Source organism: Aedes aegypti, chromosome 1, assembly GCF_002204515.2.
Source record: "Aedes aegypti strain LVP_AGWG chromosome 1, AaegL5.0 Primary Assembly, whole genome shotgun sequence".
Classification (NCBI taxonomy): domain Eukaryota; kingdom Metazoa; phylum Arthropoda; class Insecta; order Diptera; family Culicidae; genus Aedes; species Aedes aegypti.
The window spans coordinates 285,639,555-285,665,993 of record NC_035107.1 but is presented as its reverse complement, the minus strand read 5'-3'; the positions used below and the strand labels follow the sequence as shown (position 1 = coordinate 285,665,993).

Sequence of the window (26,439 nt, the reverse complement as noted above, 5' to 3'; positions counted from 1 at the left end):
GGCGAGCCGAAGGTTCACGAAGCAGCCGAAGATGACGTCACGTTGAGGAAACTGCGAACAAAATTTTTCGCAGTCTTGTCGTCACCATCAGCTGATCGTTTGTTTACATCTTTTTTCGTGACTAATACAAGCAAACACATACTAAGAGCCGGACCTGTTATATATGACATTGATGTTAGCTCCTGTCTACAACAACGCTATTAGGATATTGTCCGGTTTGCTACCATCTACCCCAGCTGATGCAGCTTGCGTAGAAGCGGATTCACTACTCTCTTCTCACAAGCTTGTTGCTAGTATGTAGTAGTTACTGAAGTCCACTGGATCGGAGCGAGAAGTTGGCGATCTCCTCAACCAAATCTGGACTTGTCTATCAAAAGACACTTTAAAGCGGGCGATAACAGTTTTGCACTACAATCAAATTTCGCCTATCTTTTACTGCCCATACTCGCAATACAGTCCCATTAGGAAAATCATCATGTCGAGAAAAACGCAACTGAACATTATTGCAAAAAAAATCATAACGCCGCTGCCCGCAGCAAAAAATTTTAGTGCCATCCATCAAAACATTATCATTAGAGTATAAGAAAATGATCAGTAACCAAAATATTGTTAATACATTTGTTTTTTATGTACAAATACAAGATACTTGCAAGTGGGACTCGTTATCCGAGTACTTTTCTCATCATATTCAAATATACCCGCATACCAGTCCCATTGCTTGGGACTCGCTTACTTTGTTATCGCGCACCTTGACACATTCAAAGCCAAGTTTACTGTAGATTCCGTGGCACTTTTACTTTTGCTACTATTAGGGTTCTTATCTTCTAGTTACAATACTTCCTGTAAAATATTAGACTTAACGGTGACAGTGACAGTCCTGAAGACATTCCTGGATTTGATGAAAGCGTTGCGACCGGCCGATAGGAAAGGTAATCTGGATTCACCTGCAGCACATTGGATTTGAAACACAGTACTCAGGCGGGCAAGTATTATTTAGCTTGATTTCGGCAGAGCTATTCTACAGTTCTTAGAAACCCATAATGCTGCCTTCTTATTGGATCTATTCATTTTTCAGCATTGGATATGGTTCATGCATAGTTTGACCAGTTGACGATACCAGTGCGCTGCAGTGGTAATTTACGTTTTCCAATATTGGCCCAAAAACCCTTTCCTTCGTCGTTGGAAGATGAACCTACCAAAGATTTTGTGATAATTGGTCAGAAGACGAGGGCAATCACAGCAGTAAGTTTGACTTGGACGGCAGCTACTTATCTTATTTTTAGTTTAGACTCTTATAAGGTTTAACATTTAGATATTTTTTCTATCACTTAGCACACCATAAGTTATTTCAAGCAATAACAATATTTGTTATGGTATAAAGATGGTTAAAAATACTGTAATTTGTAGTATTTATTTCTCTTATGGGATGAAAAGTACGAACCAAGATTATAGAAATCATAACAGGAAGAGGTTTGCTTGAATTTCATCGTAAACTACTAGTGGGACTGTTATGCGGGTACTTTCAATATGGGACGCACCTGATTTGATATTTTTTTCGCATTTCGTCCATACAAAAATACAATTTTAGGTATGATACCTAGAAGTACACTAATAATAAACATGATTCACGAAGAAATCTCAAAAGTGATGAAAATTCAAATGGGACTGTTATACGAGTATGGGCAGTTTAGCTACAAAGTATCAAAATTACAGGTTGAGATACTCTGACGGATCCGAGGCCCACGGCTCAGTAGGAATCGGAATTTCCGGCAAGATTTCAACATACACTATCGCCTCCCGGATATCTATTCCATATTATCTGCATTAGCTATGGCATTGTTTGTGAAAGATAATATCAATCAATTTCAACAGGAAACTGTCAAGACTGTTTCTAGCTCTACCTTTAGCATTGAAAGTTTCGAATAGATCAGAGCTGTTTTATTGAACTCACGATTTTGCGTAAATGGTTATACTTCTGGAAAAGTCTTATTTGTCAAATACATTCATTGTATTGATGATACTAATTTTTGAAATTTGAAAAGGACTTCCCTTACGCTGCCTAATGAATAAACAAACAAACAAACAAACAAACAAACTAATTTCGATAAAAGAATTTTCCACTCATTCATTTACGGCCCTTAACCATAACTGAGTATAATATTTTTCTTATTGCAGTTATATTTCCTAGTATCGTCAAACGGGGTAACTTGCAACAATTTTCAACTTCAAAGCTATATGGATGAAAAATTTGAGGATTCAGATGAGACAAAAACCATCTGGTACCCTAATCGCCACGTAAAGAATACCATGCGGTATTAATTTTATCAGTATTTAGTTTTCTGGGATCAGGAGAGACGAAAAATATGCATTTCTGATGCTACCCCTGATGTGGGGTAACATGCAACACACAGTGCTACCTAAAGTAATACTATATCGTGTTATTATGATCATTTAATAATTTTCTGCAATAAAGGCATGACAATAATCAGAAACAGGCTGCTCTTCTCTTAGAAAACTAAAAATTATTGATTTAATTATGAGTACTGAACCAATTCGATTGAAAACTGCATTGGCATTGCATAGGATGTCCACACGGGAAAGTTCTAGCATAGCATAAGGCTTGACAGTTATTGGAAAGCCATGAAAACGTTTTGTTGCAACTTTTCTACAAAAACAATGGTATTTTAGGTTTTACTTCACATAACTTATATTTTTGGACATATTTAAATCAAAGCGACGTATCCAGATTTTTACGCTAGCCTGCTATAATATTTGGAACACCCCTTTCTGACATGTCTAGCACACACTACAATTTTTATAGCTCAATCTTAGTAAGCTACGGGAAAATGAAAATTTCTAATGTTGACGATGTGATGTCATAGTTTTTCCACTCTCGCCCATAATATTGTATGCGATCAGCATGCATGCAAGAAAATATATTCGTAGTGTCCTGTGATATTTGGGAAGAAAACAAGCGTCATCCAGGTTTGACAGTTTATCTTGCAATCTAATGGATCAATGCACGGGTTCACTAATTTGACGTTTGAGCGGCAAAAGTGGGGAAGCGTCCGGAATAAGAATCATGAAAAGGCCACACACTTCGATTTATTTAAAATTAATCAAACTGCGAAAGCGTATTCTTTACCTACAATTCGAAAGTTAAGGGTTTCCGACGCTCAAAAACGCTGAGGAATCATACAGAATGATTTATTTTATATGCCCTATACTGTCAATATATGAATGAAAAAAAAAGGGGAAAAATTCAGGTTCGCCTGTTTTCCCGGAAAACTCAGTTGGAAATTTTTTGTTTTCCCCTGACACTATTTAGTTTGAAAAATCATAACTCAAGAACGAAGCATCATAGAAACAAAGTTTTTTTTAATGAAAATGAAAGCAAATTTTCTCAGGAACAAAAAAAATATTGATTGGAAAAAGTTTTCTACAAAATTTTCCACCGTTGAGAAAATTCGTAAGGAAAAGCCGGAAAAACTATGCTCCAACTCGTGGAAAATTTTCAAAAAAATATTTTTGAGGAGATAATTTCATAAGCTTTATTCGCTGAAATTTTTGAAATGTACTATTTTTTCGTTTTTGAGTTATGGCCAATTTTGTAAAATATGTGCAAATGTGCCATTTTGAGCCTTTTCTTTGAAAAATCATAACTCAGGAAAGAAACATCGTAGAAACAAAGTTTTTTTTAATGAAAATGAAAGAAAATTTTCTCAGGAATAAAAAAAATATTACCTGGAAACAGTTTTCCGCAAAATTTTCCATCGTTGAGAAAATTCGTAAAGAAAAGCCGGAAAAACTATGTTCCAATTAGTGGAAAACTTTCAAAAATATATTTTTGAAAAGGTAATTTCATAACCTTTAATCGCTGAAATTTTTGAAATGTACTTTTTTTCGTTTTTGAGTTATGGCCAATTATGTGGAAAATGACCATATACCTAAGCCTTTTCTTCGAAAACCCATATTTCAATCGAAGCATCGGAAAAACAAAGATTTTTTATCAAAGCAATTGCAAGTTTTCTAAAACATCTGAAAAAAAGATATGGGATTGGTTTTAATGAAGTATAAGTCGGAATGGATGATTTTTTTCATAAAAAATTATACCGCTAAGAAAAACTGAAAAAGAACTGTTCTGCCTCAATTCTTCATTACACTGAAAAGGGATTCTTTCTTTTCTATGGAACAAATACGATTATTATTTTTTTTTTAATTTTATTTATTCAATTATTCAGTATATAACTTACATTTTCATCTTAATACTATCTATTTTTTCAACTGGGAAGATTTTCTTTGGTTGCTAACACCAGAAGATTTTCGTTTCTTTGTAATATTAAGAACAAAGCATGCTGTATTTTCTTGGTTCTCATGTGCATCTGAGAATTCACTAGCAAAAATGCTTCGTTCGTCTTTTGGTATAAATGAATGATATTTTTTTTGTTCCAGGAATTGGAACAAGGTTAGAAAATCTTTCCTGAAGAAATTTTTCAGCCTCTGAATAGTCATTTTCAGTTGCATAGATAACAGCCCAGTCGAAAAATTGTTTAGCGTTATTAATTTCTGCTGACTTTCTAATACTAACATCTCTAGCCATTCGCTTAATGTTGCCACCGATACCATCACAAGGACCTTTTCCATGTGAGGTTGGGAAAAAGTGCCATTCTGTTTTAATTTTAAAATCATTTTCATGGTTGCATACATTTTTGAAATTTGACAGGGGCCCAGATAGCCGTAGCGGTAAACGCGCAGCTATTCAGCAACACCAAGCGGAGGGTCGTGGGTTCGAATCCCATCGGTCGAGGATCTTTTCGGGTTGAAAATTTTCTCGACTTCCCAGGGCATAGAGTATCTTCGTACCTGCCACACGATATACACATGCAAAAATGGTCATTGGCATAGTAAGATCTCAGTTAATAATTGTGGAAGTGCTCATTGAACACTAAGCTGAGAAGCAGGCTCTGTCCCAGTGGGGACGTAACGCCAGAAAGATGAAGAAGGCAGGTTCTCTCATCCAAATCACTGATTATCTCAAATCATATCATATAAAAAATCAACATCTATTTGGCACCGCAGGCCAAAACTACCCGTTGACAGTGTATACAACATAAATAATCATAATTCAGTAAGGTACAGTGGGAGAAGTGTATCAGTGGGGTAAGTGGATCATTTGTCTATATTGAGCATAAATACTTGAATATGTTGAATGTTTTCGCAGCATTACTTCGTTTTGGGTTATGTTCTTACGTCCACACTGATACTAATGCAAAACTGATACTACATCAACACTTACACGAGCAAACTTGTTGACTGCAAAAATCAATTAATTTCAAAATTGTTTTCCGTCAATCAAAAATTCATTGTATCTCTGCCTTAAATCAAATTCTAATAGTTTTTTCAACGCATGGTGAACATTTCAGTTCTAATTGTATGAATCACAATGAAAAATATGTGATTTTTATAAATAAATACAGATATATTGGACATGGTACACTTACCCCCACTTTATAATGGGGTGGGGTAAGTGGATCAAGTATTATTATCATTTATTGGCAGACTGCTTCGATAATTTGAATACTCGCAAATATTGTTTTGTTTTTACTGTTTTTCATTACTAGCTTAAATTTGTCTAATTGACTATAGAAAATTTGAATTAACCCACCTAATATTTATTTTAATCATTCTGGTACAGGAATGTTCCGTTTTTATCACGTTCCGATTTTGTCACGCTCCGATTTTGTCACGTTCCGATTTCGTCAACAAATTATTCCGTTTTTATAAACACATTTTTTTTTATTTCTAAATGCGTCGAAAACAAACTTGAAGCATATTTTGAAGCAATTTAAATGCTTTTCAATAGCCTCAGAGTTGAATTTTCAACATTATGTTAATGTTGAGCACCTACGATACATGGTAGGTATCAAGTCATAAATTATTCAATAAGGTTTGACTCCTTCTTATCCACTAATCAATTGGAGTTTTCAAACTTAGCATGGTCTGCTGGACAAGATTAACCCATCTCATTGACAATCGAGAGTTGCTCTGGTCACGTCGTAGCAACAACTGGAATTTGTGATTAGTTGAGTACGTATCTAAAAGAGTTGCAGAGACCTCTTCGTTTTCTTATATTACACGTCATCGAAGAATTTTCTATTCAAAGTTGATAGACATAGGGGCTGTGCTTTAATTACGTAGGACACTTTTGACAGTTTTTCGTCCTTCCTCTCCCTATGATGATTTTTTTTAATGAAAATAAAATAAAAATAATTTGTATGACACGTAAGATATCTCAGGATGGAGGAGGGGCTCCATAACCTCTTACGTGATAAATGGACGATCCCATATATGTTCAGTTCTTTTTTATAAGGAGTGCACTTGGGAATGAACTTAAGAATGTTTGGGCAACGGCAAGAAACATGTTTATTTTTGATAAGACTGTCGACCCCGTTATATTTTAGACATTATCTTCTATCTCTAAAACTCGATAGCATTGCATAAGTTATAGAAAACAGCCATTGATTAGATCCTGTCAAAGGGTAGGGGAAGTGGTACAGCAAAACTAAGCAATCTATAGAAAATTTTGGAATCTCCCTATAATAAGTTTGCATCTTTACCATCTTAAGGGATGAAATGGCTGACAATTTGAGAAAGTGTTGATACCGGACGTTCCCACGTCACGCACGTTACAATCCCAAATTTACTGGAATCTTGAGCAGACATGAACCCCTTTCCTAATGGAGACTATAAGGTTAATTAGGAGTCTTATATCAACAGCTATACGCTTATTCATAAAACTTTACAAAAGAGTTTCTTACCAAAAAGTTCTACTTTGGTGATGCTTGTTCTAGAGTTAATACACTTTTGTGGTTTTGATGAACTTTCATAAAAATTAAAAATGGAATGGTGTTTGTTTGAATTATATGATTATTTCTCTGTTGCATTGGTCAAATGTTCCTACGTATTTGAGTAAAGGAAACGATTTGGAAAATTCTCTAGAATAACTGGAAAAACAACTGAAAACTAATCTGTCGTTTTGTATGAGAGATTTCATATCATTTTTTGCAATTTCTCATCGTAATAGGCTGTTATTCATCCCGCCAATCTGTCATGAAACGGCCTACTTTCCTGCACTGTAATCAGTTGCGTAACGAATACTACGCAACGCTTTTTCATTTTGCAACTGTTTTGGGTTGCGTAATGAATCATTACATAACAATTTTCAGAAATTTCAATATAATAGTGAATGCATTCTGATATGGTTTCTGATACCCTCAAGTGGTCTTCTACGAAATTGCAAAAAATGTTATACGCGACTCGTTGCAGAACTCGATTTTAACAACACCCGTAGTAATTATACAACTCGGCGAGCCTCGTTGGATAAATCATTACTCTACAACTTGTTGAGTAAACTACTATTTCAGCAGCCTACTTGATGGCAAAACAAAGTTTGACGGGACCACTAGTATTTAATTAGTAGTTTACGGAACAAGTTGCAGAATGGTGATTTGTACAGCACGAGTCGTAATTGCGACGTGTACTGTAAAAATCGAGTTCTACAACTGTTGTGTTGTGTACATTTTTTGCAATTTCGTATCAGAAATTATATCGGAATGAATTCACTATTATTTTACAATTTCTGAAAAATTGTTGTGTTATGATTCCTTACGCAACTCAAAACAGTTGCGTAATGAGAAAGCGTTGCGTAATGAATCATAAAGGCAGTGGTTTCAGTTGCGTAATGACTATTCCCGCTCTGCATACTTCAGTGCAGGAAACTAGGCCGTTTCATGACAGATTGGCGAATTGAAAAACAGCCTATTACGATGAGTGATTGCAAAAATTATTTTTACTTGAAAAGAACTAGAAATTTAGATTAGTTTATTGCCAGTCTTTTCGTATTCTAACGTAAAGCTAAAAAGCAACGGTGGCGCTGTTCTAGATTAGCGTCTAGTGCATCCCTGTTCCTGGTGTTGACAAAAATGCAAAATATGTACCTTGATAAAAAAGCTCTCAGTTGATAACTGCGGAAGTGTTTAAAAATACACTGAGCTGAGAAGAAGGCTCTTTTTTAGTTGGGATGTGATTCCAAATGGAAGAAGAAGCAGGATGAGGAGGATAAAAAGTGGAAAAGAAGTTGTTTCTTGTTCAATATTTCTTGAAAAACAATGATCAGCTTGACCCACTTCCTTGTAATTATTTTTACAAATATGATACGAAAGACGATTATGTGATTATCGTTTTAATATTCTACATTACACTTATTGAAATTTTTGTGAAGAAAACTAGAACTATTATTGATTTATTACAAAATCATATTGATTGATAGGAATATGCAATTAACTTTCATTACGAACCCATAGGAATAAACAATACAAATGCTCCTGACAGCTCCTAAATATCAATACTGTGCATTTATATGATGAGAATGTGTATTATCTCGAAAAAACTGCAATTTTATTTTCAAATTTGAAAATTTTTTGTCTAAGAAAATTATTCCGTTTTTATCACGGTTCCGTTTTTATCAACTGAAAATTGCCGATCGTGTTGATAAAAACGGAACATACCTGTATAAGAAAATATAGAAGAATGAATATTACAAAATTCTTACAAAACTTTTCGTGGTTTTATTAAAACTGAGTTGCAAAAGAGCAAAATATACAAATTTTCCAATTTAAAACATATTATCGTACCTTATTTGACCATATATTTTTTTCTAGACAGATGATATTAATGCATTCAAAAAAAAAATAAGAATATTTCAGTTTGTTAAACAAAAATAAATGTAACTAATATTTTTAAACTCCAAGTGTTTTCCGAAAACATCGTTAGGAATAATCCTACAATACTTTTTTATAACTTATGTGATTATATTGAAGAATTTTCTCCAAATAATTCTTGCTACAATGTTTTATTTTTGTTTGAATTAGTGTGAACTAATGTATAAATATTTTTAATAATATTTTGATAAAATGAAGACACTTTTTAATTTTTAAGGTATCAAAACATAACATATTTAGCACTAATAACAAGAACGAGAGCAATATCATTCTTGGTATACATGATTACACCATATATGTTTTGAGAAAAGATTTTTTTAGTGGTGAGCCACTTACCCCACCATGCTGGGGCAAGTGGATCATTTGGCGCTAATTTTCAAGTCCCTCATACTCAATACATAAAAATCAGAAAAATCTAAATAAACGACGATTTGAAGTATATTAGTCCCTTATTTGTTATCCACAGAAAAAAGTTTGAATTACATTATTTACGTAAGCTGTACGTAAAAATAAAGTTGACTAATGATTTTTTTGTATCCACTTACCCCACGGTACCTTACATGAGATCAAGGGTGACTATGATCAATATGGTAGGAAATTTGCCAACAGCTTACCCTGGATTTTCCGGAAATCAAATTTTTTCCTGTTCTTGCCTACAGATATCTGTGATAACAGATCACAGATTTTTGAGATAAAAAAGATTTCCAAGATTTTAGGATGTTTCACGAGTTAGGGACACGATTTTGGAAGATTTAAATCTGTAATACTATTACTCTGTTTAGTATTCCCAAAAACTTTAGTATTTTAAATTTTTAGAAAGAATTATGCATCTAAATTTAACATCTAGAAGAATAAGTTCAAATAAAAAATTGTTGACATGCCAAGAACAGCCGAAATATGTTTGCAAAGGTTCTTTTTGATCTAAATATATTAATAATAATTTAGGGGCCTTCCTTAGCCGTGTGGTTAGAGTCCGCGGCTACAAATCAAAGCCATGCTGAAGGTGTCTGGGTTCGATTCCCGGTCGGTCCAGGATCATTTCGTAAAAGAAATTTCCTTGACTTCCCTGAGCATAGAGTATCATCGTGCCTGCCACACGATATACGAATGGCAACATTGGCAAAGAAAGCTATCAGTTAATAACTGTGGAAGTGCTCATAAGAACAGCTGAGAAGCAGGCTCTGTCCCAGTGAGGACGTAATGCCAAGAGAAAGAAGAAGAATATTAATAATTTGTTTTTTTTTTAAACACAGATTTTTACCAAGATTTTTGGAGCTTGACTTAAGCTAAAAAAATATTTTTACAGCCAAAATCACAGATGAGAGTTGGAAAAAATGTGACAACACTGCTCAGCACTAGCACCTCGTAGATAGTGGCTGGCTGCAAGAACTAGCGCTTACTTCAGGGAGTTGCTTTGTAGATGATCGTTTTCGTCTTTAATTTAAGGTTACTAACTGAATCCGTAAAACTGCATTCTGAACCACTGTGCACTGTTATCATCCGATATAATCAGAGCTATAGTAGCAGATAATAAACATCCTCTCATGATATACATTGATTGATATAGAGAGTGATTAGTGAGATATACTCTCCGGAATTCATCCCTGCTTGTGATAAAAGTAAAAAGCCTTTACTATTTCCATGCCATTTTAGCAGTAGCTGTACAACTTCCCTGTTTATTTTCTTTAATCTTGTTGATTATTTTGACATTTTCAAATAGTAACTAACTGTATTTTCTGCAGCTTTGTTTTCTCGCCATAGGTGGTTTTCTGAAAGCTATTCACCTTAAGATTTGCTTCAATACTTCTAGCATATAAGCGAGTCTTAATGCCGAATTGCAAAACATTTGGCCGACAAAAATCCCCAATGACGAAAGGAACGTAGCGGCCGAGAATACGTAAATTTTCCTATCTACTAGAGTTTTCAATCCCGGGAACATTTCCCGGGAAATGAGATTACCCGGGATTCCCGTTTCCCGGGTAATGATTTTCTTTTTCCCGGGATTCCCGTATTTCCCGGGAAACTCTGTCTCAATGAAGAATTGAGCATATATATTCAAGTAAACTATCGCACAATTTACTTTACACATCATACCAACAAATGTCCTCACTAGATTTCTAATTATATTTTGATGTTAATTGGTGTTTTTTTGGTAATCAAATAGTTATTAATAAATGCATATATTTTTGACGATATGTTTTTCCAAGAAAGTTCATATGCAATACAATATAAAGGAACTTTCGAGGGATTTATTCCATGATTTGAGTACACAGTTCGAACGAAACGTGTAAATTTCTGAGACATATAATGCACATAATTGGAGCGTGGAATATCATGGATATTTACATGATATGTCATGTAAACTTCAATTATATGTCATGTAATCTAGCAGGATTCTGGGTGATTACATGACATATAACACATTTTTACATGATTTCAAACTGAAATTTACATGACGTCATGTTTACATCGCATAAATGAAGTTTAAATGACGTGTAATCTTCATTATTTTTAACTGTGTTGACTTTTTATGTTTTAGATAAATGTAGACTTTTTATGTTTTCTATATTTTTGTTGCTTTTATTGGGGCAGCAGGGACGACAGTCCAGGGGCTTAACGGACCCCCCCCCCCCAGGACCTCTGCGAGTTGGGGAGTTGCCCAGGATGTGGTGAAGTTCGCAGTGGGCTCTGATGAACCTTCATAAAAACCACAAAAATCCGAATGCAACTCTGTCACAGCGACCGGTGCCGCTTAAAGTACCCTAGCCCAAACTAACAGGAGTGCCAACCGGCACATCAGGATTGATACCAGTGAGATCCTGATTATGGCATATTGGTCGCGATACAAACGGACAAGGCATGGAATTACGAGTAGGAGTGCTTCGAGCACATTGGGACCAACGCCAGTACGGCCCCAATTATGTATACTGGCAGCGCACGACAAAGGACAAGTAACGGTATATGTACTGGATAATATGCTTTGAGGCTGACAGCGGCGACATTCTACTCCCTTAGTAGGGTCGGGTGACACTGGCCCGAAACGGCGAGTGGGTTAATGGCGCAGGCTGCCCCCGTCCCGTAAAACCGTGGCAGGCCTTAGAGTACGTTCCAAATCCGTCGCCTGGTTGTTCCAACTGGGCGGGAGTAGGCTCAGATGCCATTACCTGACCTGCGCCGATCCGGCTCTGAACATAGTACCCCATAAAGGACTATGTCAACCCTAGCATGGCCTCCCTGCTTGCATAGATAACCATGGGATTATAAAGGCGACTATTCCAGCGGAGATGGATAGCGGCTCTTAGGGGGACCCATAAGAGATGATCAACCAAAACAAACAACTAGCGGAATGTGAAGGAGAGGCTTCTGGACCTATCAGTAACCGGCTAAGGTTCCCGCCAAGGAAGGAGGCGACCAACTTTATTGAAAACAGTGTGGGCAAAAGCCTAGATACTGTGACGACGGCAGGCACTGGCCGCTCCAGTGCAACATGTGTGGTGACCGATGGCCCGGGACTAATCGAGGCCATGGATCGCAATAGGGAGTACCTCCCTAAAATGCAGGTAGCTGCTGAGCAACTTGATGTCATCATCGAATATGTTAAAAGCAAAACAAATATCAGCAAAGACTTGAAAACAAGTCTACTGAAATTGCGACAATCAGTCCTAGCTGCAAAGCATTACTACGAGAAAGCCAAGGAACAACTGGGCAAGGTAGAAGGCCAAAAAGACACTAGGTCGTGTCAGACCGAAGTGTTTTCCTTCACAGGCAACGCGAATATATCTGATGATATTATTCGATACGCGATGCGGAAGAGGGAAGCTTCCGGGGATGAATACGTGGCGAAAAGACGTATGGTTGCTAAGGGAAAAGTGACCTACGCGGCCGTCCTCCAAAGCGGAAAAGCTGGCACGAGCCAAGCCCCGCGATCAAGAGGACATGGCAACAAAGGAGAGGCCAACACCAATCCTAAGGCCAAGAAAGCGAAGAAAAAGAAGCCACGGGTTAACCGGAACCAGGCAGTGCATCCACAGGAACCACGGGCGCAAGGCAACAGCAACCCGTGGATACGAGTTGGAAATAAGAAAAAACAGAGGAAACCGAAAACGGAGCCCAAGGAGAGCGCTAAACCGAAAACAGCGAAACGTAGGAATTTAGGCGAAGCCCTCGTTATCAAAACGGAGGAAGCAAAATACGCCGAGGTTCTGAAGGCGATGCGAAGCACAGAGAAGCTATCGCCATTGGGCGCAGACGTGCGAAGCATAAGGCGAACTAGGATTGGTGAAATGATCCTAGTCTTAAAGAAGGACGCCAAGGAAAAGGGTGCAGTCTATAAGCAACTGGCACAAGAAGTACTTGGTGACGAGGTTGATGTAAGATCCCTTACTGCTGAAGCGACTCTCCAGTGTAAAAATCTGGATGAGGTCACCGATGCAGCGGTGGTCTCGGCTGCCCTCAAAGAGCAGTGTGACATCGACGTAGCCAGTAAGGCCATCCACCTTAGAAAGGGCCCGCAGGGCACCCAGGTAGCGGCGATCAGGCTGCCGGTCGCAGAGGCCAACAAAGCGAAGAACTTGGGCATACTCAAGGTAGGCTGGTCGGTTTGCCGGCTGAGCATACAACAGCCTCCTGAAGTTTGCTTCAAGTGTTTCGGGAAGGGCCATAAGTCGTGGAATTGCAATGGTCCCGACAGAAGTAAGATGTGCAGAAAATGCGGCGCTGAAGGCCATAGGGCAAGCGATTGTAAGCAAATCGCTAAGTGCCTAATATGTGTCGACAGAGCAGACAACGGACACTTAACGGGCGGACCCAAATGTCCGGGCACAAGCGGAGTATCAAAGCAGCCAAAACGGAAGTAACACAGTTAAATTTAAACCACTGTGATGCAGCCCAGCAGCTGCTTTGGCAGTCAGTCTCGGAAACCAAGACTGACGTGGTGTTATTATCGGACCCATACCGCATACCAGCCAACAACGGGAACTGGGTGGCGGATAGGTCTCAACAGCTAGCAGCTATAGGGACGACAGGACGATACCCAATCCAAGAAGTAGTCTCTAACTCAAATGACGGTTTTGCGATAGCAAAAATCAACGGCGTGTTCTATTGCAGTTGTTACGCGCCCCCAAGGTGGTCGATTGAGGAATTTTCCCACATGGTTGACAGGATGATGGCCGAACTAGCTAATCGGCAGCCAGTAGTGATAGCTGGCGACTTTAATGTATGGGCAGTGGAGTGGGGTAGCCGCTGCACCAATCAAAGAGGCCAGCTATTGTTGGAATCCCTGGCCGCATTAAATGTAGAGCTGGCAAATGTGGGTACAGTGAGTACCTTCCGCAGAAATGGTGCAGAATCGATCATCGACGTGACGTTTTGTAGTCCTAACCTTTTAGGTACCATGAACTGGCGCGTTGATGACGGTTATACTCATAGCGATCATCAATCGATTCGCTATAGTATAATACCAGGCGGGCAGAAGGCAGCGCGATGTAACTCGACCCAAGCCCGAGGATGGAAAACAGCGCGCTTCGACGGCGAAGTATTCACTGAAGCCCTGAGGCGCGAACGAAACACTCTGGACCTAAACGGTGAAGAGCTAGTTGCTATGATATCACGAGCGTGTGATGCTTCCATGCCGAGAAAAGCCCCTCCTAGAGAGAACAGGCCGCCAGTGTATTGGTGGTGCGAATCAATTGCAAATCTTCGAGCAATCTGCCTTCGGGCTAGAAGAAGAATGCAACGCGCACGCACAGAAGCACAAAGAGAGGAACGCGGTGCAGCATTCAGAGAGGCAAAGTTGGCTCTCAAAAAGGAAATCAAGAGTCGAAAACGGGCATGCTTTGAAAGTCTATGCGAGAGTGCCAATTCTAGTCCATGGGGTGACGCCTACAGAGTGGTAATGGCTAAGACCAAAGGAGCCATAGCGCCCCAAGAGAAATCGCCCGAGTTGCTGCGATCGATAATCGATGTACTCTTCCCGCACCATCCCATAAGCCCATGGCCCCCAGCGCCGTATGCGGCAGATGAAGGAGAAGAAGTGGCGAGAGTGACGAACGAAGAGCTGGCAGAAGTCGTGAAATCATTCGCGTCAAACAAGGCACCGGGACCCGATGGTATCCCGAATGTTGTCTTAAAAGCGGCAGTGAACACGGATCCGGACATGTTCAGAACCACGATGCAACGCTGCATTGATCAAGGAATCTTCCCGGATGTATGGAAGCGACAGAAATTGGTGCTACTACCAAAGGCAGGGAAACCACCAGGTGACCCGTCGGCGTATAGACCTATCTGTCTACTAGATACGACGGGCAAGTTATTGGAGAGGTTGATTCTCAACAGACTAGTACCGTATACGGAGAGTGCGGACGGCCTGTCCAACAACCAGTTTGGATTCAGAAAAGGTAAATCTACTCTGGACGCCATCCAGTCGGTCGTTCAAACAGCTGAGGTGGCAATCGAGCATAAAAGGAGCGGCATCCGTTACTGCGCGGTTGTCACTCTGGATGTGAAGAATGCGTTCAACAGCGCAAGCTGGGAAGCAATAGCACACGCGCTTCACCGCCTCAAGGTACCGGTGCAGTTGTGTAAGCTTCTAGAAAGCTATTTTGATGGTAGGATTCTACTGTATGACACAGAGGAGGGGCAGAAAAGCGTTCGAATTACCGCGGGAGTACCTCAAGGTTCAATCCTGGGCCCGCTGTTATGGAATGCGATGTACGATGACGTACTGAGGCTGCCCCTTCCAACGGGTGTTAAGATTGTTGGCTTCGCCGACGATATCACCCTAGTGGTCTATGGTGAATCGATGGAGGAAGTAGAGTTGACAGCAGCGCACTCTATTTCCCTGGTTGAGGAATGGATGAAGTCTAGGAAACTAGGACTGGCCCGTCACAAGACTGAGGTGGTGGTGGTCAACAACCGCAAGTCCGAGCAACGGGCGCTTATCTCGGTAGGTGATTGCACCATAGAGTCCAAGCGATCCCTTAGGCATCTTGGGGTAATGATCGATGACAAGCTGAGCTTCGCTAGCCACGTTGAATATGCCTGTAAAAGGGCATCTACGGCTATAGCGGCGCTTTCGAGGATGATGTCTAACAGCTCTGCTGTAATTGCCAGCAAACGCAAGCTGCTGGCAAGCGTGGCGCTATCCATACTAAGGTATGGAGGACCAATCTGGTCAAAAGCGCTTAGAACGAACAGAAACCTAAAGCGGTTGGAAAGCACGTACAGGATAATGTGCTTAAGAGTAGCAAGTGCATACCGGACAGTATCTAAAGAGGCCGTGTGCATCATAGCCGGGATGACGCCCATCGGGCTCATCATCAAGGAAGATGTTCAATGCTTCAACCAAAGGGGTACCAGAGGAGTCCGCGACACGTGTAAAGAGGAAACGCTCAGAAGCTGGCAGCAGGAATGGGATAACTCCACTAAGGGTAGATGGACCCATCGACTAATACCAAATGTGTCAGATTGGTATGGTAGAAGCCATGGGGAAGTGAACTTCCACCTGACGCAGTTTCTGTCAGGACATGGTTGCTATAGACAGTACCTGCATAGGTTCGGGCACTCAGAATCTCCTGCGTGCCCCAATTGTGCTGGTGTAGAGGAAACAGCGGAGCATGTCGTGTTCGATTGCCCCCGTTTCATTGTTGTGAGAGGTCGCATGCTCACTACATGCGGAGGGGACACGTCCCTCGACAATATTATAGAGAGAATGTGTGCGGATGCCGAGTGCTGGAATGCAGTAACTACGGCTGTCACTCACATTATGTTAGAATTGCAGCGTCTATGGCGCGCCGACCAAGAGTTGGCTGCAGAGGATTAGCCCTGCCGAGGCTGGTCCCTTGTAACATTGTTTAAGTCGGCTAGGAGAAGCAGTTTGCCTAGGCTACTTCTGCTACACGTGTTGTGCTATATGCACTGGTCCCTTCCCGAAGAAATACCGTAAGGTGGTTCCGGGGAGATGAGGGTCTGAGTCCAAGGGTCATGTCGATGCACTGTTCACCACTTGAGCAATTCTAAATGAATTGCTCATGCACAGTGCATAGGCTGGTTTTAGCGGGTCGTCGTTGGTGCGTCATCCCCGCATTCCCTGAGTTATCTTCTCAGGGGATCTGTTTGCAGATTTCCCCCTTGTAAAAAACAAAAAAAAAATATTTTTGTTGCTTTCTATACGAGCTCGGACCTCGTTGATCCATCTCGCTTACGATTTCTATCAACTGTTACAGTCACAATTTTTAGCAAAAAGCTGTAGTTGGTTTTTATTATAGTGTTTGAAATGATTGATTAGGGGTCTATTTTATAAGTCGAGTCGATCAAAAACGACTCGACTGGAGTCACTGTCGATCAAAAAATTTCACTCGACACGACTCTGTCACTCGAGTTATTCGACAGCTGTCCACTCTATGTGACAGGATTAAGGCGAAGTAGGCCGTCATTGAAATTTGTACGCGACGTTGATGATTGTTGCTATTTCATCTCACAATTTCGAATCAAAGAAAATCAGTTGGTTTTGCACTGACACAGCTGAAAAAGTATCAGCATACTTTATGTATGTTAGCGCGTACAGTGATACTTTTTCGAGTCAATATGAACTATCAAGGCTGAATTATATCACTTTGAACTGCAAGCTGAAAAGTCATCATTGTTGCCAAAACGAATGACGGGCTACTTAGCCTTAATATGGTAGTGATGGGTGACTTCTGAAATATTCACGCCTACTGTGTTCGACAGCGACTGCAGACGAGTAACATAAAATGGTTCGATTTACAAAAATAGACTCCTAAATGTTGGCAAGTATTATTTGAATTTAAGATGATTTGTCTAACATGACCTGATGAAGGCTTCAACTATTAAAAAACGAAGCCAACAGAATTTTTGTAGAAACATAGATAAATTAATAACAAATAAGAGAAATAATCGTGCTTATTTACTGTTCTGAAATATAGGGGTCTATTTTAAAAATCGAGCAATCTCAAGTGACTCATCTGTAGTCATTGTCGATCAAAGTAAGCATGCATATTTCAGATGTCACACGTCGTCTGCCATAGTAATCCGGTCACATAGAATGACAACTGTCAAAAAACTCGAGTGACAGAGCCGTGTCGAGCGAATTTTTTGGTCGACAGTTATTTCAGTCGAGTTATTTCGATCGACTCGACTTATAAAATAGGGCCCATAATATACATTAAATGTAAAAAAAATCAAAGAACTGCAACAAATTAGCTTAATTTACAGGTTTTAAGGATTTCCCGGGATCCCGGGAATTCCCGGGAAATGACAATTTTATTTCCCGTTTCCCGGGAAATCAAATCCCGGGAAAATTGAAAACTCTACTATCTACATTCTTTTGAACGTAATTCAAAAAGGACAAAAACATTTTTTACAGATTTCGATTAAACTTAACATAGTTTTTGTAGGTCACATATGTAATTTGATAAGTTCCAGTCTAAGAGAATCAAACGAAGATTCTTCGTTTCTCGAAAAATAAATTTCTTCATTCCGGAATACTTTGTGTTTCAAAGGGAGATTGAACAAAAATGATGCTTATGATTTTTTTTCTTTCAAACATGTATGTGTATTCATGAAAAAAAAATAATCTAAATTTTGTGTCATTATATAGAATGCTAACGCTCCTTGTACATTTTCGGCCAATATAGGATAGAAAAGGCGATATTTTCCTAATGCATTAGGAAGGTTAGTTGTTCCAACGTTTATCTCTGATAGAATGTTACAAACAATTTCGGCAACAAATCACTGTCTGTAAGTTTAAATTACCCATGAGTAGGCTATCGAAATAATTGTGAAAAGTTTATACAAATTATTATGAAATAGGTATTGCTAAACATATCTCCAACATTCGTCTTCGTCATGCTCTCTGGCAACTGAGCTCAACAAACAAATGCGTTAAGTATACAAACATAAATCATATTTAGAATTGCGTTATTGTTGCATTAGGATAAAAACAATTTCAAGTGCTGGGTTTCTCTGGGAAGTTTTTTTCGAGCATCAATGGAATTATGTATTGTAGTTTCATTCCGCATCAACCAGAGTCCACAAACTTTTCCAATGCCGAATAGTAAAATAAAAACAGTCAAACTTCCACCTTCGACTCATGGAAGTATCGAGTCATGGAACAGAAATAGTGTTTATTAGGTAGATAGTAATCATTGAATTGTGTCTTTAGTATGGTTCTATGAGTCGATATCGAATCATGGAACATCGGCTCATGAAAGCTTCACTGTAATATGTGTAAAAACATCAACACTAGCAAGTACACCAGAAAAACAATAAGGCGTCATCCACAAATTACGTAAAACTCGAAAGAGGGTTCGAGCGTAACCATGAAAACCAACTTTCATTATGATTCTTTAACTCGATATCGCGATACGGACTATCGTGTAAGGAAAAGTTGAATCAGGGTGTCTACTCGTTTATCAAAATGAAATTCCCTGATATTTCCAAGTTTTTTCCAGGTTCTATCAAATAATTCCAGGTACAAGAAATACTCTTATTTTATATGGCTTAAACAAACTAATGACAAATTTTTAAGTGTTTATAATTTAATAGCTATTTACTCTACTCTTCATATTTTTTTAAAGCAATCTGGAGCTATTACAATATCCAATATTCTAATAATAAGGTGCTAAATATATCTAAGCTTAAATATTATTCAGTTGAATTGTGTTTGATCATGATGATATTTTCTATTTCTTTTGTAAATTCTCTGTTCGTCATTGTGAATTGCGTTCTCATGCAAAAAGAGGATTATTCATTAATTTCCATGGGTTATTTGAACACCTGATATGCAGAATTAATTCTTTTTTTTTTAGTGATAATATTTTAACATAAAAATTCCATTTACCGATGTTTCGAGAATTCTTAATTGAATAATTGTTACGAAATTTTACATCAATAATTGCTTAATACCAGATTGTTTTTGCAAAATTGGATTTTTTTTCAAATATTTTCCAATAATTTTAAAAATGGTTACAGTAATCAGTAGCAAAGAGTTTGATTCCTCATGGAATCAGATCAGGCATTTTTCTGAGAATATTTTTAAAATTATTTCCAATTTTTCGTGACATTACGACAAATAAAACATTTTGTATTACTGTATGCAATTTCAATGATTTTCTCAAGCAATTTCATCAGAAATTATTTTAGGTATTCGCCCAAAGATTCAGATATAACTTCAAAGATTTCTTTGGGTTAGATAGATGGACAGAATTCCTTCAAGATTATTTTTTTATATTTAAAAATACAATCTGGGTTTTTTTCCAAAGAATACCACAAAATTACCTCATAGGCTAAGAGATTCTATCAGGAATTTCTTCATATATTATTTCAGATATTCTTCAATAAAGCCCTTAGTCTCCCAAGATTTTAACCGGCGATTCTCCCATCGGTTTTTCTTGAACATCCTCCAAGACTTCCATGAGCATGAGCATGAGCATGAGCATATGTGACCGTACAATTCGTAGTTGCTACTCCGTGATTGACTAGAGCAATCGAAGTTGCACAGGGAATCAATGAATGGGGCTTGGGATTAGCTAACCATTCTTCAATGTGCACAAATCGAGAGCTCAAAATTTAAAAGTCAATAACGGCGCCGGCCACGTCCTTACGGTCATCGGGAAAGGGAAGGAATGTTAGCTAGACAACCGTTGTTACTAGAGACCGAAGAATCTTCTGCATCTCCACAGTTGTCATGGAAAGGATATTGGGTTAGTGGGATGAGGTAAAGATCTGGGAGTCACCAGCGATTGGTGATGCGATCCATGATACATTCACGCCTAACCCGTTTAACGCCACTGTTTATTCATGCCGCGCGAGCGACGCGCAACACGATTGATCCTGCTCACATCACCCGCCCCCGCAGGAGCAAGCGACATGAGCAAAGGATCAAACACTACTGACATCTTGAACATCCTCCAAGACTTCCGTTTAAAAACTGTTGGAATATTCAATCAGAAACTTGATAAATCCTTCCTTACTGTCCCAAGGCGAGACCTTCTATGTTTCGGCAGACACACTTAGATTCCAGCGGACACTTTACTAAAGGGCGGACACACTAGACGTAACCGTAACTTCTTTCTTCTCAAAAGGGTATAGCACAGCTAATTTAGATTTGACTCTGTATCGTCTCACAGCTAGTATTCGACTGATCTTTATTAAACATTCCTCGGACGAGCGAACCGCTCGTGATATCGGTTTTACCGATCGATGTTCATTTGAATTCATTTGTTCATCTCGTCTCAAACCACAGATATAACAAAACTTTTCCAGATGCCAATAGGATTTTCTCAGGATTTCTTACAAAAATGTTCTTCAGAATTTCTTTAAGATTTTAGCTAGGATTTTTGTTAACATGACCTTCAGGAATTACTTCAGAGGTTGCTCATAAGATTTCTTTGGGAATTCCTCCAGTAATTCTAACAGATTCCTCAAGGAAGTTTTCAAAAAAAAAAAATTCAAGCATTCATCAAGCAGTTTTTCCACAATTAATGAATGAATTTTTCCACAAAACTATGGAATTGAAAATTGAAAAAACTCATGACGTATTCCTAAAGCAAATGGTAAACTTGTGTATGTTATTGTGTCAATCTTGATGAATGAGGATTTCTAGAAGAACGCACTCTTGATGAAATTTTAGAAGATTGTCTAGATTTTTGCTAAGATAATAAAATAAAACAAATCAATTGAATCTCTTGATAACATATTGCAGAATTTTGTGAAGGAACTTCTTGAAAAACATCAGGCGAAATACCTAAAAAATTGTATAGGAATGATCGATGGATTTCTTGGCAAAATTGCTGTAGTGTTATCTGGTGTGGTACATTTAATCACCTTTAGGAGATTCCAACAGATTTCCCAGACAACCAGAAATCGCATGAAAGTTCACGTTATAACTCGTTTATTCATACTAATTATATCAAACTCGCAAAACACCGTGGATAAACTCGTCAAATTGATGAGTTTCCTTGCATAAAACACTTTTTTTCTGAGTTCATTTGCACATTTTGTTTCGCCTCGTACACTCGTATAAAGTAAGTCGAATCAATTCGTAGCAGCTGTCAAATCAACATTTGTTATCATAAGTTAAGTCGCATAAGATCACAGGTTAGTTCGGTGGAATATTTAAACACTCGCATTGTATGTTATTATTCATCACATAATATATGCACGCATATCGCCTCCACTTTTGTAAGTAGAAAGCCTTTTCGCGACATCTTATAAGTGAAATTTTGCACATACAAAGCCTCCAGGTGATTTCGTTATGCGTACATTTTGGTTATCTAGGTTGTTGACTAATGTTTGAAAGAACTGCAGTTAACCTGTTTTCCAAGAAAATTTGTAGAGAAACTCAATAATTTACTCGAATAACACCTTGTGGAATTTTTGAAGTAATTCTTTACAGTAACCGTGAATGAAATAGCAAAGCAATTCTTGTCGGGTTCCTTGAAAAAAAAATCCTTCAACGAATTTTATCAATAACTCTGGAGTTGACCTTGGCGGGTTTTCTTGGAAGAAAATGTGTGGAAATCTTTGGAAGATCTTTTAGAACAACAACTAGAGAAAACTAGAGAGAGTGAAATAGGAAGTCCTAAGCTAGTCTTTGAAAAATTGTTCAATTAACCCATGAGAAAATTACTGGAGGTAGTAATGTTGAAGTGCTCAAGTGAAAAATACTGGAAGTAGTAGTGCTGAAGCAAATTCTGGAGAAATACTTTAAGCATCCTTTGAAAAATTGCTAGAAGAATTGATAGAGGAATCTCTTGAAGAATTTCTGGAGAGAACCCTGTACTAGTACCTTAAAGTATTCCAGATGAAATCTCTGAAAAAATCACTAAGATAATTCCTGAAGATTTTCTCGAGAAATATGAGATGAAATTTTGCACTTCAAGCAAAATAAGGAATAAAGGGGCTTTAGAGACCCTTTCGAATAAAATAAAGACTGCAGAGACCTTTCATCACAAATAAAGACTTGCATTAATATAGAGAACAAGTTTCCAAAAATAAACCTGCTACCAATCCTACAAATGAGAATCCTTTACTGATCAAATATAGAGATATTAAAAAAAATAAATCATGTTTTGGTAAGTCGATAAAATTTCATAATCAAAAAGATACTCACTGAATAGCTGAAATAGTGGTTTGAAAGCGGCGCAGCCGAATTTTTTTCAATTCCATATAACTTTCCAGCAAATAGTAGTTAGCTCTGGGTTTCGATGCCAAAATTCTTTGTCGCGAACATATTTTATCCTAAATTACAGACTCAAAATAATTTCCCTGATTGTGATCGCAATTCCCTGAGAATTCCAGATTTTTTCCAGGTTGAATAAAATTCCCTGATAATTCCAGGTTTTCCAGGTTTTTCCAGGTAGTAGACACCCTGTGAATGTAAAATGGAGCTTAAAAGGACCTTTAAAATTGTCGTAACAAGAAGATTTGTAGCTTTAACAAGCTTTGACGGTATCTCAAATAAATAAAAGTTACGTAAAAACCCCCAACAAACGACTTATGGCCAGGAATTTGATCCTGTCGCTCCTATGTGACTGCAGTGGCATTTTATTCCTAGCTGATGGTGACCCTCGGGAGCCGCCCACCACATCAGTCAGTTTATGCATGTGTATATGCACTGTAAAAAAAATATATGGATTATAAATTTTGAATGTCCTTAGCACCAGTCCCCGCAGTCTACAGTCTCGATGGCTTCTGGGTGTCATCGCGTTGGCAAGTGCAGTCTGAAATTTGGCTCAATTTTCCGGTAGCTAGACGAGAGGTCGAACTTGAGTGCATAGTTTTTGTTTCAGGGCGAAATAAAATAAGTGTAATTAAACAAATGAAGTTTTCCAGATTGGGCTGCATTTATATTCCAATGGAGACACGAGCAATTTGCTAACAGCCATAATGAATGGATTGCAGGATACATATAATGGATTCTATCCTATCTTATGTGTCATATCCCTCGCCGTACTGTGTCGGTAATTAGATTTTGGTTCATGCTTTGAAAACGGTTTTTTATGACGATTTTAAACTTTTCCATACACATGGCTATTTATCAATGGTATTAGCAACTTTATTTAAAATACCTGAAATAGGCGTTATCAACTAAATGTGTTAAAATATAGACAATTTTGTCAAATCCAAGAGGTTTCTTTTAACTTCACTTGGAATCCCTATCAATTAGAAAATTAGAAACTGCTCCAGCTATTTCAACCAGAAATTTTACAACATTTTTGTTCGTCATAGTAATTCATAAGTTTGAACAATGAACTGGGCAGCAAATTAATATATCACCTTTCATCAATTTTTGATATCCATCGATGTTAAAGAATTAAGTGTACCGTCAAACGGGGTAACTTGCAACAATTTTCAACTTCAAAGCAATATGGATGAAAAAATGAGGATTCAGATGAGACAAAAACCATCTGGTACCCTAATCGCTACGTAAAGAATACCACGCGGTATTAATTTTATCAGTATTTAGTTTTCTGGAATCAGGAGAGACGAAAAATATGCATTTTTAATGCTACCCCTGATGTGGGGTAACATGCAACACACTGTGCTACCTAAAGTACACTATTAAAAATGTATCCTTTATCGTGTTATTATGGTAATTTAATAATTTTCTACAGTAAAAGCATGACAATTATCAGAAACAGGCTAGTTTTCTCTTAGGAAACTAAATATTATTGATTGAATTATGAGTATTGAACCAATTTGATTGAAAACTTCATTGGCATTGCATAGGGTGTCCAAACTGAAAAATTCTAGCATATCATAAGTCTTGACAGTTATTGGAAAGCCATCAAAACGTTTTAACGCAAGTTTTCTACAAATACAATGGTATTTTAGGTTTTACTTCACATAAATTATCTTTTAGACATATTTAAATCAAAGTGACGTATAATATATTGATATGTATGTTTTAAAATGGTCTCTGTTGGGTTTTGGCATAACTTCCATCACATTTCATGCAGAGAGTTCCCAATGACTGATCTGTAAGTTAATTTGTATGCAGATTTTCTAAATTATTCTTCATTTTCATGAAGAAAATAAGACTAAATCTAATAATAATACAATTTATTTAAATTTTCCAAAAATTTATACAAAAAGTGTATTGAATTGATTGAGGTACAAACATTTCAATGTTACTGTACAAATATGTGTTCAATTTTGCCTTTTCATGTGTTTTCGATGACAAACGGCAGGAAATATCAAACAATTGAGATCAAAATTGCTGTTGCAAGTTACCCCACAAGGGTAGTCAAAAACGTTTTTGAATTTTTATAGTGTTTAAGCAAAAAAATATCAAAACTTTTATGTTGTCAATTTGTACACTACTAAGTACTGTAACTGATAGCAAATGCCTCGAATGACATATTTCTACCGTTTGTGTGGTACGAAGAACGTTTTTCAACATTAGTTTTATACAATCCAAATTTTAATATGATTTTCACCTCCAGCAAACTCACCAAAAAATAAACGATACCCAAACCCTTGTCAAAACCTTCTGTTGTATACCTAAGGTCAATAAACGGCGGAATAAATCATAATAATTTAACTCAATGCTGAACAAAACGACTATTCGGTTACATGTCGAAGTGTTGCAAGTTTCACCCCTGTTGCAAGATACCCCGTTTGACGGTACACATTAAACTCATTCAGCAATGTTTTTCTGAAATTCGCTTAGCTGAAGTCTTGAGTAATCTAAATTGCTAAAAATTCAGCATGATTTGCTGAAAAGAAAAACTTTATTGAAAATCAGCATACTTTGCTTTAAAAAACGTGCAAACTAAGCTTAAATTTCAGTAAAAAAATCTAGAAAAATCATCTCGACAAAATTCAGCAAAAAATACTAATTTCAGCGAAAAAAATGGTGTGTAGGTAAACTAACATGTTTATTTTCATTTTTTCTTCCATTCATCTAATTCAGCAATGACCCTTCTTGGGCTACTCTACATCCCCCGGAGGTTACGACTGTGGGAACAACGCGGCGACAACGACGACGAAAACTCCCAGCTCCTGAAGCAGATGGGTGGCTACAAGAAGCGATCCCGGGCGCACAAGAACAAAACTCCCTGAATTTTCTGTGGGATGGTTTAACGATAAGGAGCAAGTCATCCCTCGACCATCCCCTCTATACTTCTGGTTCTTTCACCCCCTGGCCCAACAACAAACTTCATCATACAAGGAACACGTTCGATACTAGTTTACTATTTTTACTGCTCTTATAATAGGTATAGAAATCGTGAAATCCTAACTAAATGGAGAAAAAGTGACAACGCATCTAAACCGATAGGGAATTCGATTGAACTGCAAAGAACGGCAACAACCAACACAAACACAATGTGAACATGAAAAGCTTTAATACATTTATAGAGAGAGAAAAAAAAATCATCAACAAATTAATCAATTAAAATCGATTAAGAGTAATTACTTAAATCAATTTGTAGGGTAATTTTAATAGCTATTTAATGAAATCAATTTGAAAAGCGAACCATAAAACTGAGGCGGGCACTTATTTGCACTCGAACAAAGCGAACAGAACGACAAATGGGAGATGGATATATTATTCCTGGTATGGTAAAACGGGGTTACATTGATCAGCGAGGTAACATTGGATCGGTATTACTCTACTTGAAAAAAAAATGCAAAC

General features: G+C 37.9%; 1 protein-coding gene across 2 annotated transcripts in view; it reads left to right on the top strand.

The window, feature by feature from the left end:
- Positions 1-26,202, top strand: part of LOC5575646 — a 101,874-nt gene extending 75,672 nt beyond the window's left edge. For both annotated transcript variants that reach the window (XM_021838055.1, XM_021838054.1), the window contains exon 5: positions 25,717-26,202. In XM_021838055.1, the coding sequence (XP_021693747.1) occupies positions 25,717-25,865 (149 nt within the window). In that variant the 3' untranslated portion in view covers positions 25,866-26,202. The remainder of the gene's footprint in view (positions 1-25,716) is intronic.
- Positions 26,203-26,439: the final 237 nt, after the last annotated feature.